This window comes from Cetorhinus maximus, chromosome 18 (assembly GCF_964194155.1).
Source record: "Cetorhinus maximus chromosome 18, sCetMax3.hap1.1, whole genome shotgun sequence".
NCBI lineage: Eukaryota > Metazoa > Chordata > Chondrichthyes > Lamniformes > Cetorhinidae > Cetorhinus > Cetorhinus maximus.
In genome coordinates this window covers 76,188,897-76,201,996 of record NC_135896.1, presented here as the reverse complement: position 1 = coordinate 76,201,996, position 13,100 = coordinate 76,188,897, and the positions used below count along the sequence as shown (strand labels likewise).

At 41.2% G+C, this 13,100-nt stretch overlaps 1 protein-coding gene across 1 annotated transcript in view; it reads right to left on the bottom strand.

Annotated features, from left to right (window-relative positions):
* The window catches only part of LOC144693252 (EH domain-containing protein 3-like), a 59,838-nt gene that overhangs the window by 35,544 nt on the left and 11,194 nt on the right, over positions 1-13,100 (bottom strand). Inside the window, exons 2-3 of the mRNA XM_078562923.1 lie at positions 7,288-7,464; positions 4,022-4,119 (exon numbers count right to left, since the gene is read on the bottom strand). Of these exons, the coding sequence (XP_078419049.1) occupies positions 4,022-4,119; positions 7,288-7,464 (275 nt within the window). The remainder of the gene's footprint in view (positions 1-4,021; positions 4,120-7,287; positions 7,465-13,100) is intronic.

Genomic DNA, 13,100 nt, shown 5'->3' with positions numbered 1-13,100 from the left:
CTTTGCCCTGCCTCCTTCCCTTCCTGTCCTCCTCTGCTCCAGATCATCAAGGCTGAATCATGCAAAGAAAGGGAAACAAATTGGAGGCATTACTCTTGTCTTTCTCTTGTTTTTGCTTTTGGATGACAGCTGTTCATCATTCTGCTATTCATACTTGCTTTAGACATATTTTTCATTTCTTTGTTGCTTTACTTGCCCCATTACCCCGCTTTTTGACACTGCAGCACCAACTCTTGTCATTTAATCTCACCTGTATTGCACCCTGTCACAGATCTTTCTTTTTGTTCTCTCCACTCTTTACTTGCTAAAATCTATTACATTTCTAATTTTTCACAGTTCTGATGAAAGGTCATTAACTTGAAATGTTAACTCTGTTTCTCTCCCCACAGATGCTGACTGACTTCCTGAGTATTTCCAGCATTTTCTTTATTTCAAATTTCTGGCATCCACAGTATTTTATTTTTGTATTAGTAAATTGTTTTAATTACTTCACATTAATTGATTTACATAGAGGACGTACAGTACTCTATGTTAAATAAGCTTTGTTGCTTTATACCCTGAGCATTGGTCTGGCCTGCAGAAGGTAAGAGCGTCATAGCGTTTTCCAATAAGCTGATGTGCATTTCCCTGCTCAGTCTCTGGGTATTGTCAAGTTTGAAAGGTGCTGTCGAAGGAACCCTGGTGAATTCCTGCAGTGCATCTTGTAGATGGTACACACTGCTGCTACTGTGCATCGGTAGTGGAGGGAGTGAATGTTTGTGGATATGGTGCCAATCAAGTGGGCTGCTTTGTCCTGGATGGTGTCAAGCTTCTTGAGTATTGTGGGAGCAGCACTCATCCAGGCAAGTGGGGAGTATTCAATCACATTGCTGACTTGTGCCTTGAAGATGGTGGACAGGCTTTGGGGAGTCAGATGGTGAGTTACTCATTGCAGGATTCCTAGCCTTTGACCTGCTCTTGTAGCCACAGTATTTATATGGCTAGCCCAGTTCAGTTTCTGGTCAATGGTAACCCCCAGGATGCTGATAGTGGGGAATACAATGATGGTAATGCCACTGAACATCAAGGGGTGATGATTGGATTCTCTCTTGTTGGAGATGCTCATTCGCACCATACAAGTGTCAGGCAATGTACTTTCTATTTGTCAGCCAAGTCTGGATATTGTCCAGGTCTTGCTGCATTTGGACATGGACTGCTTCAATATCTGAGGAGTCGCGAATGGTGCCGAACATTGTGCAATCATCAGTGAACATCCCCACTTCTGACCTTATGATGGAAGGTCAGTCATTGATGAAGCAGCACAAGATGGTAGGGCCCAGGACACTACTCTGAGGAACTCCTGAAATGCTGTCCTGGAGCTGAGATGACTGACTTCCAACGACCACAACCATCTTCATTTGTGCTAGGTATGACTCCAACCAGCAGTGTGTTTTCCCCCCGATTCCCATTGACTCCAGTTTTGCTAGGGCTCCTTGATGCCACACTCGGTCAAATGCTGCCTTAATGTCACGGGCAGTCACTCTCACCTCACCTCGGGAGTTTAGCTCTTTTGTCCATGTTTGAGCCAAGGCTGTAATGAGGTCAGGAGCTGAGTGGCCCTGGTCAATGCATTAATTTTGAAGTGTTGTAGAAATAAGTAGGTCAGATGGGAAGACCCTAGTAATTTTAATAACTTTATGAAACATTTCACAAAGACACTTACACATATTGGTCTGGATTTTACTGCCCCTGGACAGATATGTTTTCAACCCCTGGGTGGGGGGAGGGGGGGTGGGCCACGTAAAATACGACGGGTGGGTAGCCCACTGCCTTGCCACCCACCCCCAACCCAACCCCCGTAAAATGAGGGCTGGGTAAGGCACCCGTTAGCCACCCTTGGGCCTATCAAGGCCCTCGAGTGGCCACTCCTCAATCCACCTCCACTGCCATAGTACGCTGGGCAGTAGAAGGTGGGCAAGAGCGGGGAGGCCATTTTTTCACCAAAGTTGATGAATAAGTGGGAAGAAGTGGGGGCTATACCCTTTTGGGGGATGCCTTTTGTACCTCTCAAAAATCGTAACCCACCTTGTGCCCCCTGCCTGGCCTCCAAAACCCACTACTGAGTTCTGGCACTGCTGGGACTGCAAGAGCAGCCAGCCAATCAGACTGGCCAGCAGCTCTCAAGGTGGCAGGGGTGGGACGGGGTGGGGAAGAGAATTTCCTTCCACTGAGGGATAGAAGTCCCATTCTTTGCACATTAAGGTCATCTGCAGCATAATATTGCTGCGGGGCAGCCTTTTTTCAAGTTGGTTGCTTTGGGACCAACTTTTCTAACAGGGAACTGAACAATGCATCCCCTTGTAAAATTCAGCCCATTGAAACTAAAAATCTGTAACATAAGCAGATTTTAAGAGCTCATATACAGGACAGGATTAAAGCCTGTGAACAAATATTAATGGCCTAATAATTTGCAAGGACTGACATGTTGTGCTCTAGGCACAAAGTCACATGGTCAGGAGGTGAATTTAATACAAAGAATGCTATTAAGACTATCAAAATGAGATAACATGATGCAAAGCAATGCTAGTGTGCACAAAGGGTTGCATAATTTACAAGGTAACTCAATGGGTTAGCGCATTACATATTAGAAATATTTGTCAATATATACTAGTTATCATATTAACAAAACATTGTTAGTACTGTTTTAGATGCCAGTAACATTATGGAAATGCACTTGTGCTGCAGATAAAACAAAATCAGGTAACTACTCACAGATAATCCCCAATCACCTAAGAGGTGGACAAATGGTGAAAAGAGGAATGATCTTGTACAATTTAGCATGCTGCACATTTTGTAAATAATAGTCTATTTGTACCTAGGAAAACAGAGGTGTCCTTGATGGAAAAATTAACTCCTGCCAGGTCAAATATTCAGTTTGGCAACTCATTCTCAGCTGCTAAACCCCAAAAGCAACATCTAATAAAAGTAGCAGAGGTATGGAGCAAGCTTGAGAAAATAAATCCTTTTATGAACCATTCTGCATTGTAGATGTGGTGAGATGACATTTCACCTTTTCCCAGAGTTCATTACCTGCATGGTTACAACAGAAGTCAACTGGCTGTGACAATAGATCCAATCACAATTCTAAGAAACAACGTTGCCAGGGCTTGACAATTCATTTATTATAAGAGACATGGTCATGCAAGTAACTTAATTTGTTACAATGCACTGGGGCCCTCCTGTGAAACAGGTGTTGAATCTAGACCAGGTGTCACAAAACTAAGCCGATTTTGCTTAGTCACAGACAGATACACATGGGAGAGAATCCAGGTAAGTATGTGGTGTGTGTGTAATTGTCCTGAAATCAGGGAGTAAAAGGAAGCGCTTGGTGTATGTGGTTTTACTCCTTGATTTCAGGACAATTACACACACAGCATACACTTACTCACCTGGATTCTCACAGTATGCTCGAGAAAAACTCAAGGTAAGCAATTATTACCATGATTTACCAGACCTACTTGGATGTTATTACACTGTTATGGAAATTTAGTCATGATTCCAATTGATTTAGCACAAACACACCATTACCAGACTTCCATGATAGAAACCATGCTGTGAAAGTGTGCTGTGTGGCTAACTATATATAGTTTGTTTCAAGCATCAGAATTTGTACCCTTGCCAACACTTGGTTCCAGTTGTTTACTTTGTCAGGCTTCATTCTTTATTCATAAGCATTGTTCAATGGTCAGGGTGTCAGACAATCAGCCTGGAGTTGACAGAACCCAGACTAAATTCACTGAAGAGAGGACTAAGGAAATGGCTATTTTTAAAATAAGGGAAAAGAAAAAGGAAATTAAATTAGCAAACAAAAAAAAAATTCTAGCATGGGAAAATGAAAACTTGAAAATGACAGTCAAGGTCACTGTCAATAAATATAACCACCCAGGAGGAAACAGAAAACAATATACTCAGCTTTTCCTGTGCGCAATTCAGGAGAGATGCCTTATAGCCACCCAGCTTCCTTTTAAAAGAGCACACTCACCTCTGCTCATCCGTTGCTTCTCCCCAGAGAGGATTCCAGGTGTGTCGATAATAGTAATGCTCTCCAGCACTTGGTTTGGAAGCTGAGCGCACATGAACCTGCAAAAAGGAAAGGGACATGGCATGAGGGAGGCCCTGTATACTCCAGAAGGATCTCTCCTTAAATCTTGAGACACCAGTCAATCTATTTAAATGAAAGCAGAACTTTAAATACATAAGCAACTAGTTTATGAAGAACAAGAAGAGTTGCAGCACACATTAGTGCCTGGTAAAATTCTGTACATAACCTGTACTCACACTATAAATGTCCTCAAGCAGCCATAGGGGAATACATTGAAAGAAATTTGTCCACAATACAATTGTCCTCAGATAAATCTAATGATAAAGGATGTTACAGAAGCTGCAGGACCAGGGGATTACATTAGAGATACCTAACATTAGAGACATCTAACAGACTGTTTTATTAAAATAACCATAGCACAGGTCCTGTTCTGCAACTGTTTCAGTCACCCACATCAATACATTTTGGGGTCTTTACAATGGCTTAATGCATAAATAGCTGCCTGCACTTAGCTATGTAAACATATTGTCAGTGGTCAATCAGTAGTCTCTCAATTGATCAATCTCAGTTGAGGTACCAAAGCACGCTTGAGCTAAGAAGGAGGGAGGGAAACCCAAGTTCCTGCATCTGACTGCTATCAGCAACTTCTGCTGGAACTGTAGATGCATGCTTCTCATAGTCAGATAGCTCATCAATAAACTCTGCTCAGGAATATCCATTTGTATGAGGTACTGGATGTCAAGGAACATTCGTGAAACTATGTTCCAACAAGTCGCTGGTGTCAGTCGAGTGGAGGAAGAAAACTTGAAAGAAAATTAAAAATAGAAGCTTACTGACTTAATTTAGGCAATATATGCAGTGTGCTCCTAAACAATTTGCATCCCATTAGTTAGGGGAAAAGTAGCCACTGCTTTTGGCTGCCAAACTGTTACTGGTTGGTTTTGAGCAGAGAGGGTATAAGTGTGAAAGATGCTTTGACAAAAATTAAGTATTTTGCCTATTTTTGGCTTGTCGTCTGCTCCTTTAATTTCAATCACAATGCATGAGGAGTTTAAAATCCAGGCTGTAGTTAAATTCCACATCCTAACCCTGAAATCAATGCATATCTTTTTGCAAAGGCATTTGTCAAAGATTTGAAAGAGGAACCAAGCAACATAATTCAAACATAACCAAACTAATCACACAGCATTATTTATGTGCCTGACAGTTCCTTTTTCAATTGTCAGTTATATAAATCCAGGAAGTCCCTACTAACGTCTCAAAGCTATCTAAGGGGGTATAATTGTTTTAATCAAAGCATTGGTTCAGAATTTAAACTTTAGGTCAGATCAATGGTGAGAGATAGGAATCACTGAACAGTAAAATATTTATTAATAAAATATAATTTTATACAGCAATTACAAATGTTTTTGTTTGAAAAGCAAGAGAGTGTCATTTCTATTGCAAATGCATGTAATAATAAAGCACACATTTGTTACCCTATTCATGTTAGTGAAAGCTTGGGTACATATCAAGGATAGTCAAGATGCTCTTGAGGTCACACGGAGATGGGATTTATCTAAGAAAATAATTTTAGGCAGGAATTTTAGGTAGAAAAATAAACGCAGAGTAAGGAAGGCAGAAAAAACCCAAAACTTCAACTATTGCACTTCTACCCAATAAATCTTTTCAAACACACAAAACACACAACTGTAATTATGTCGTTCAGAAAAGGAAACAGGAAAAAAGGGAAGCTTGCTACAAATAATTTTAAACGCTTTGGTCTAATAATCTTAAGTCAGCTTTTCTTTAATTGTATCAAATAAGGAACTGCATCCAGCTAGCATCAAATGCCATGATAAAGACTTCACAGCTGTGCTCTGATTTAACAAAATAAATTGATGTTATTTTGTATTTCACCCTCTCTTTCGGGTCTCCTTGTACCACATTTGCACAAACTGATTTGCTTTTAAATCTTGGCCAATGTCAGTTTCTAAGGTTATCTAAAAAGAATTACACAAGGCAAAGGTGATCAAATCCCTTTTCCCTTCTCCTTAGTGGAGATACCCAGACCTGTTTAACTTGGCTTGAAAACTTTCCATGTAGGGAAATGACAGGCCCAGCACAATGAAGCACCACATCATAAGTTATCCTTATCAAATACAAACTGTTATCGCACAGAAGCAGAAATTCTCTCCAATCCCTTCTGAGGATTCCGCTTTGAACTGTGTGGATGTGCATTACATAATGATTTAATACATATTTAAATGTTTTATCCAGGAAAACAATTATTTTAAATACTGTAATTATTTTACAGCTGCATGATCACTTAAAATACAAATGTGTTCTTTTTAATACATGTCAAGGACTGCCTCTGGGTGGAGGTTTCTGATTATCTAATCCTTCTTGCTCACAAATCCCATCTGCTTAAGTCACACAGAAGTCCGGTCAGTTCGTAGACAGGTAGTAACTCTAGCGACATTTCCGAACAGCAGCATCATATCGTGCTGTGCAGGTCAGAGAGTCCCAACCTAATCTTCTTTGAGTTAGTCTCAGCCACTCCAAGTGGATCTTAATCAGTTTTCATGCCCCTGCATAAAAATGGTTTTGGGGGGGAGGGGGGCGGTGTGGAAGAGGCGGAATCCCATTCCTGATAGCTAGTACATAACTTCTGCTGCACATACATCTGCTATGGGTAACAGCACACATGATACCCTCTACACTTCAATAGTCTGTTGGTCTTTGCTGTTTAGGCTCACCCTGTGAAAACCACCACTTGGACTGCTAACAACTGCGGAAATGTACCCCAACTATTGTCCATGCTTTTAAGCGAGAGAGAAAAATGGGGTAAGTAAACTAGTACAATATTTCTCTTTGCGTTCCCCTTAACCCATTCAACCAGATTAACTACCAATCAGGGATCATCACATACTGCTCTTCTTCACTGGCTATCCACAATGATATGGCAACCTCTTGTGTAGATTGTGTTATGAACAGGTAGCTTGGGTGAAGATTGCGCAAGCTCATTTCACACCAGAGTCACATAATTAGTAGGGAGAGGTCCATGCTGAAAGAAACTGACCCCAAGTGAAAGAACAATTTCGTCAACTAAGTACACAATACTGTTTTAGCTGCAGATAAAGCACCTGGTTATCTCATCAACTGTAAAGGACTATAACTTTAGAATCATATTAAAATATAATCTTAACATGCAAGATCACATGTACCTATTTAGGAAAGCATTTCCAAAGGAATTCAGCTTTCGGAAGGGTTTTTTGGGATCTACCACAAGCGCATTGCCAGGAATGATCCCTTCCTCTTCTCCATACATCACAGCAATGAAGGAATCAGTTGTTGGTTCAGGTCCAATCCTCATCCCTGGGAAGTCCTGTTCCAGTAGGTATCTAACAGTATCAAAAGAACACATCAATTAAAATTCCAACATCACCACATTCTACAGCACCTCAAGGAGGAAATACATCCTCTCAGACATTACTGCAAAACACACCATGAGACTAGAGTTAAAAAACTGAGAACTCTCCATGACTCTTTTTAAAACTAACCCCGATGTGGATAAAGGTCTAGAGGGAGTTGTCTTGATACATGGCGATTATATTAAAATTGGAGACAGAATTAATTATTTCAAAGACAAAGCTGCAAAGGAATATTGATAAGATAGAGCAATGGGTTAAAGTGACATATGGAATTCACTGTCAGTAAAGTTGTAACTTTACTCTGCGTGGCAGTAGGTTCAGTGGTGTGCAAGTGCAGAGGGACTTGGAGGTAGAGGTTTACAGGACGTTAAAAGCAAAACCTCCAGTTGACAAGTCTGTTTTTAATGGAATTCTAGGTTTTATCACAAAGTTTAGAATATAACATGATGAACCTTTCGACAACTTTTAGTAAGACTTCAGCTACAGTGGTGTGCGCTGTTCTAGAGGATACAAAGGAAGATACATAGGCTTTAGAAAGGATAATAGCATGGATTTTGTAGTATGCTGACTGGTCTGAGGAACTACAAATAGAAAAACAGATATGAAATAAGTTCTCAGTAGAATAGTGAAGACTACAGAGCAATACAAGTGGTTGAATGGATGAGACAAGCTAGTTTGAAACAGACTATTTCCGGTATGAAAGGGGCCTAGAATGAGGGACCATAGATACAAGATTAAATTTAAGACATTTACAACAGAGAGCAGGAGAAACTTCCCCTCAGAGTTGGGAGGCTGTTGAACTCATTGCCAGGATTAGTGATTGAGGCAGAAACTATGTCAACATTCCGGATTAGATTGGATAGGTGGATGAGGAGAAGATAAAATAAATCTGGGGGCAAGGCAGGTAAATGTGGCTAGAATTATTTACTGGCATGTGGAAGGTAAACACCAACACAGACTGATATAAAAACAAAAAACTACTGCGGATGCTGGAAATCCAAAACAAAAACAGAATTACCTGGAAAAACTCAGCAGGTCTGGCAGCATTGGCGGAGAAGAAAAGAGTTGATGTTTCGAATCCTCATGACCCTTCAGCAGAATCAACACAGACCGGTTGAGACTAATAGCTTGTTGTCATGCTGTTACCTTTGTTTATTTCTATACAACTGAAACGAAATGCACTGAAAGCAACAGCCTCTGCACTAGCTACAGGTCAACAGTAATAAGGGATCCCAAGATTTGAATTGCCTGCAACAGCACCACAAAGGGATTCTTTCTCCAAATCTATGTGTTTAACAATGTTCTAAAGAACATCTAGTGCAGCATTACTCAGTGCAATATATCCCTAATATCTCTTCAAATTACCCAAGACAGTAGCAGTGTCTCTAATGCTGGTTTGAGCATCAAAGATCTTTTTCTTGTGATGAAGTAGCCCTTAATGTATATATGACTTGGTTGAAGGAACAGAGAGTCACACTTGCAAGTTTCTTGATGACACTAAGTTGGATGGCATGATAAGTGCTGATGTGAGCAGAAAGTTACCAAGGACTGTGGCAGGTGGAGTTCCTTCTGGGAAAGTATGAAGTCTACTTTGGATCCAAGAAAGACCAATCAACATTTACTAGATGGTGGCGAGCTAAGAACTGTGGATGAGCAGTGAGATTTAATGGTTCAAGTAAAGAAATCACTAAAAGCTAGTGGAGAGTCAGAAATAATTATTTTTTTAAAAAACTAACGGAAAGCTGGCCTTTACCTCAAGACGTCTGGATTACAAAAGGGACGGAAGTTTGTTATAGCTTTAAAGAGTGCCAGTTCGACCCATCTAGAGCATTCGGTTCTGGGCACCTCACCTCGGGAAGGGTACAAAGACCATGAAGGAAGCACAGTGCTGATTCAGTGGAATGATACTGGGGTTAGATGGGTTAAATTGTAAGGGCAGATTGCATAGGTGCCTAATCTATTCGCTTTAACATAGAGGATTAACGGCCAGTCCAATTAAAGTACTTAAGATGATTACAGGATTTGACAGGGTAAATACATTCTTTCCTGGGACGTAGGCGTTGCTGGCCTGGCCAGCATTTATTACCCATCCCTAATTTCCCTTGAGAAAGTGGTGGTGAGCCACCTTCTTGAACCGCTGCAGTCCATGTGGTGTAGGTACATCCATTGTGCTGTTAGGGAGGGAGTTCCAGGATTTTGACCCAGCGACAGTGAAGGAATGGTGACATAGTTCCAAGTCAGGATGCTGTGTGGCTTGAAGGGAAACTTGCAGGTGATGGTGTTCCCATGCATCTGCTAACCTTGTCCTTCTAGGTGATAGAGGTTATGGGTTTGGAAGGTGCTGTCAAAGGAGCCTTGGTGAGTTGCTGCAGTGAATCTTGTAGATGGTACTGTAGCCGGAAAGGCTAAGGAAGCTGCAACATTCATGGAGCATGATGGTAAAGGATATCAACATAGAAGCAGTGTGCAGGAATGGAATGTGCATTATCAGCAAAAGAGGAAGGGGCAGTTGATTGCAGGGAACAGAAGGATCCCCCCCTCCCTTCACTGGATGAATCAACACAAATGAGAAACTAACTTAATCACAAGGAACAATGTAACAGATGTAACCTGTTTTACACTTATCGCTAAGTAAACGGATGAACACGACTCACATGAGTATGTGATTAAGAACGTTCTCAATGCTGGGTGCAACTGTATAAAAGAAGGAACTTCGGAGGCATCGACAGCAAAGACCTGCAGGAACAACCCTCGCAAAGTGGACCCTGAGTCAGGGACTCAGCGACAAGATCTACCACCAAGCCAGAGACTGATCACCTCTCCTTGAATGGGTAGTATCACTACTTCCAAACTGTGTAAGCTTGGAGAGTTACCTTTTGGTAAAGCGCTTTTGAGTAAATCTGTGTGATATAATAAAGTCGGCTTAAAACAAACTACCGGTAGTAAGACTTGTTTGTCCGTATGTCAGTTGTACTCAAAGACAGAGTCAACAGTACACACTGCTGCCACTGGGTGTCAGTGATGGAGGAAGTGAATGTTTAAGATGGTGGATGAGGTGCCAGTTCAGCAGGCTGCTTTGTTCTGGATGATATCAAGCTTCTTCAGCGTTGTTGGAACTGAACTCATCCAGTCAAGTGGAGAGTATTTCATCAGACACCTGACTTGTACTTTGCAGATGGTGGACAGACTTTGGGGAGTCAGGAGGTGAGTTACTGACCACCAAATTCCCAGCCTCTGACCTGCCCTTATAGCCCCAGTATTTATATGGGTGGTCTAGGTAGTTAGGCCACACCTAGAATACTGTGAAGAGTTTTGGTCCCCTTATCTAAGGGGAGGTATACTAGCATTCCAGTCCAGAGAAGGTTCACTAGGTTGATCCCGGGTATGGAGGGATTTTCTTATGAGGAGAGGTTGAGCCAGTACTCATTGGAGTTTAGAAGAATGAGGAGTGACCTTATTGAAACATATAAAGATTCTTAGGGGGTTTGTGGGAGAGTCTAGGACCAGAGGGCATAATCTCAGAATAAGGGGTCGCCCATTTAAGACAGAGATGAGGAGGAATTTCTTCTCTCAGAGGGTAGTGCATCTGTGGAATTCTTTACTGCAGAGGGCTATAGACGCTGCGTCATTAAGTACATTCAAGACTGAGATAGATGGATTTTTATTAAGTAAGGGGGAATCAAGGGTTATGGAGAAAAGGCAGGAAAGTGGAGTTGGGGATTATCAGATCAGCCATGATCTCATTGAATGGCAGAGCAGACTCAATGGGCTAAATGGCCTACTTCTGCTCCTATGTCTTATAGTTCAGTTTCTGGTTAATGGTAATCCCCGGGATGTTGATAGGGATGTCAGGAAGCACTTCACACAAAAGTAGTGGAAATCTGGATCTTTCTCCCTCAAAAAGCTATTGAGGATGGGTTTGATTGAAAATTTCAAAACTGAGATTGCTAGGGTTTTTTGTTAGGCAAGGGTATAAAGAGATATGGAAACAAAGTGGGTAAATGGAGATCAGCATGACCTAAATGAATAGTGGAACAGGCTCAAGGGGCCAACTGGCCTCTTGTTTCTATGTTCCCAAAATACCATCTGGTGGAGGTGTGTTACCGTTCACTCAGGAAGTCAGAGTTGCTGAGGCAACATGCACTTGTATATGCATGTTATAGTCTGGAGCTATGGATAGTGATGATAGAGGCTCCAATTTTCTTTCCATCACATGGCTGACCAGAAATCTCTCCTGCTCTTACTGCCTCCCATTGCAGTGTGTTGGAAGGATTTGCAGGTTGATACTCAAACTGTTTGGCCGTGTTATAAATGCACTTTCCATGGACACCAAGTCGTGGGATGGGACTCAAATCCAGAGCTTCTGGCTCAGAGGCAGGGACACTACCCACTTCGCCACAAGACCTCCAAAATACCATCTGCCTAATTCTTATTGAGCAGAGCTTGATAATAACTATTAGGGCATGAAAAGACCACATATACAGCTGGTGTTGAGAACACTAATGATCTTTCGACATAGGAATTAAAATGACATTATATGATGACAAGACAGTTATTCAGACACTGACTCTTCCTCTCCCAATTCAATCAAATCAAACAAAAATCTTGTGCCTATGAGAAGGAGCACTATTGTTTAAATTTTATAAGAAACCCTTTTACCCATTGGATTGGAGAACTTCCAACCACAAAACTGAATTCTGCCAACTAGCAGCAGTGGTGTTTATACTCACTGGAAGCAAGCTCTTTCCAAGGGTAAGACTTTGAATAGTGGGTGAATTTCAGGGACAAGCAGCAACACATACTTTTGGAGTCACAAACGTGCAGTTGCTTTAAGTTCCCTTGATGTCAGGGCAGACTTGCACAGATCAAGAATAAAAACAGATTACTTGCTCTCAAGGGCAATAGGCTCAGGCAATAGATGCTGGCTTTGCCAGTGACATCTACATGCAATAAATGAATAAAAAAACCAAAAGGTGTCATTGCACAACCAATGTTGTGGGGAGAAGTCAGTCTTGAACTGGATTTTCATTCCATTGGTGTTCACTTGATCTCCAGGAAAAACAGCATAAAATTCTAACCACACAACTCAAGAAGTAATTTCACGGAAGAGTTAATGCAGCTAAATTCTAGCCTTGCATACGTTACCATGCCTTTTGAAGGTAAATTTTCTGAAAAAATTGCATGCAAGTCTGAAGGTGTCCAAACAGAAAAGCAGCTGGCATGGCAATGTTTAACAAGACTTTGTGCAAAACAAAATTCAATAGCTTAAATCAACAGAAACCAACACAGCAAATTTTCAATTGTTTTAGGAGCAATAGGAATCCACAAGATTCTTTTAAGAAGTAGATATGAGCCAAACGGCATAATTCGATGATAAATTTGTCCACATATGGTTTAAGGTTAAGATGCCTGCTAAAGCATTTATCTGTTGAAGAGTTGACTTGAGAACACAAGGACAGAGGGAATTTGTCAATCAAAAAATGCCCAGTAGACATACCAAACAATCTGTACATTTAACTCTGTGTCTTCCATCAAAAACTTCTATTCAGAAATTCCACAGACATCTTCCCATGTTAAATGTGTTTCCTGGGATGCAACCATGATTT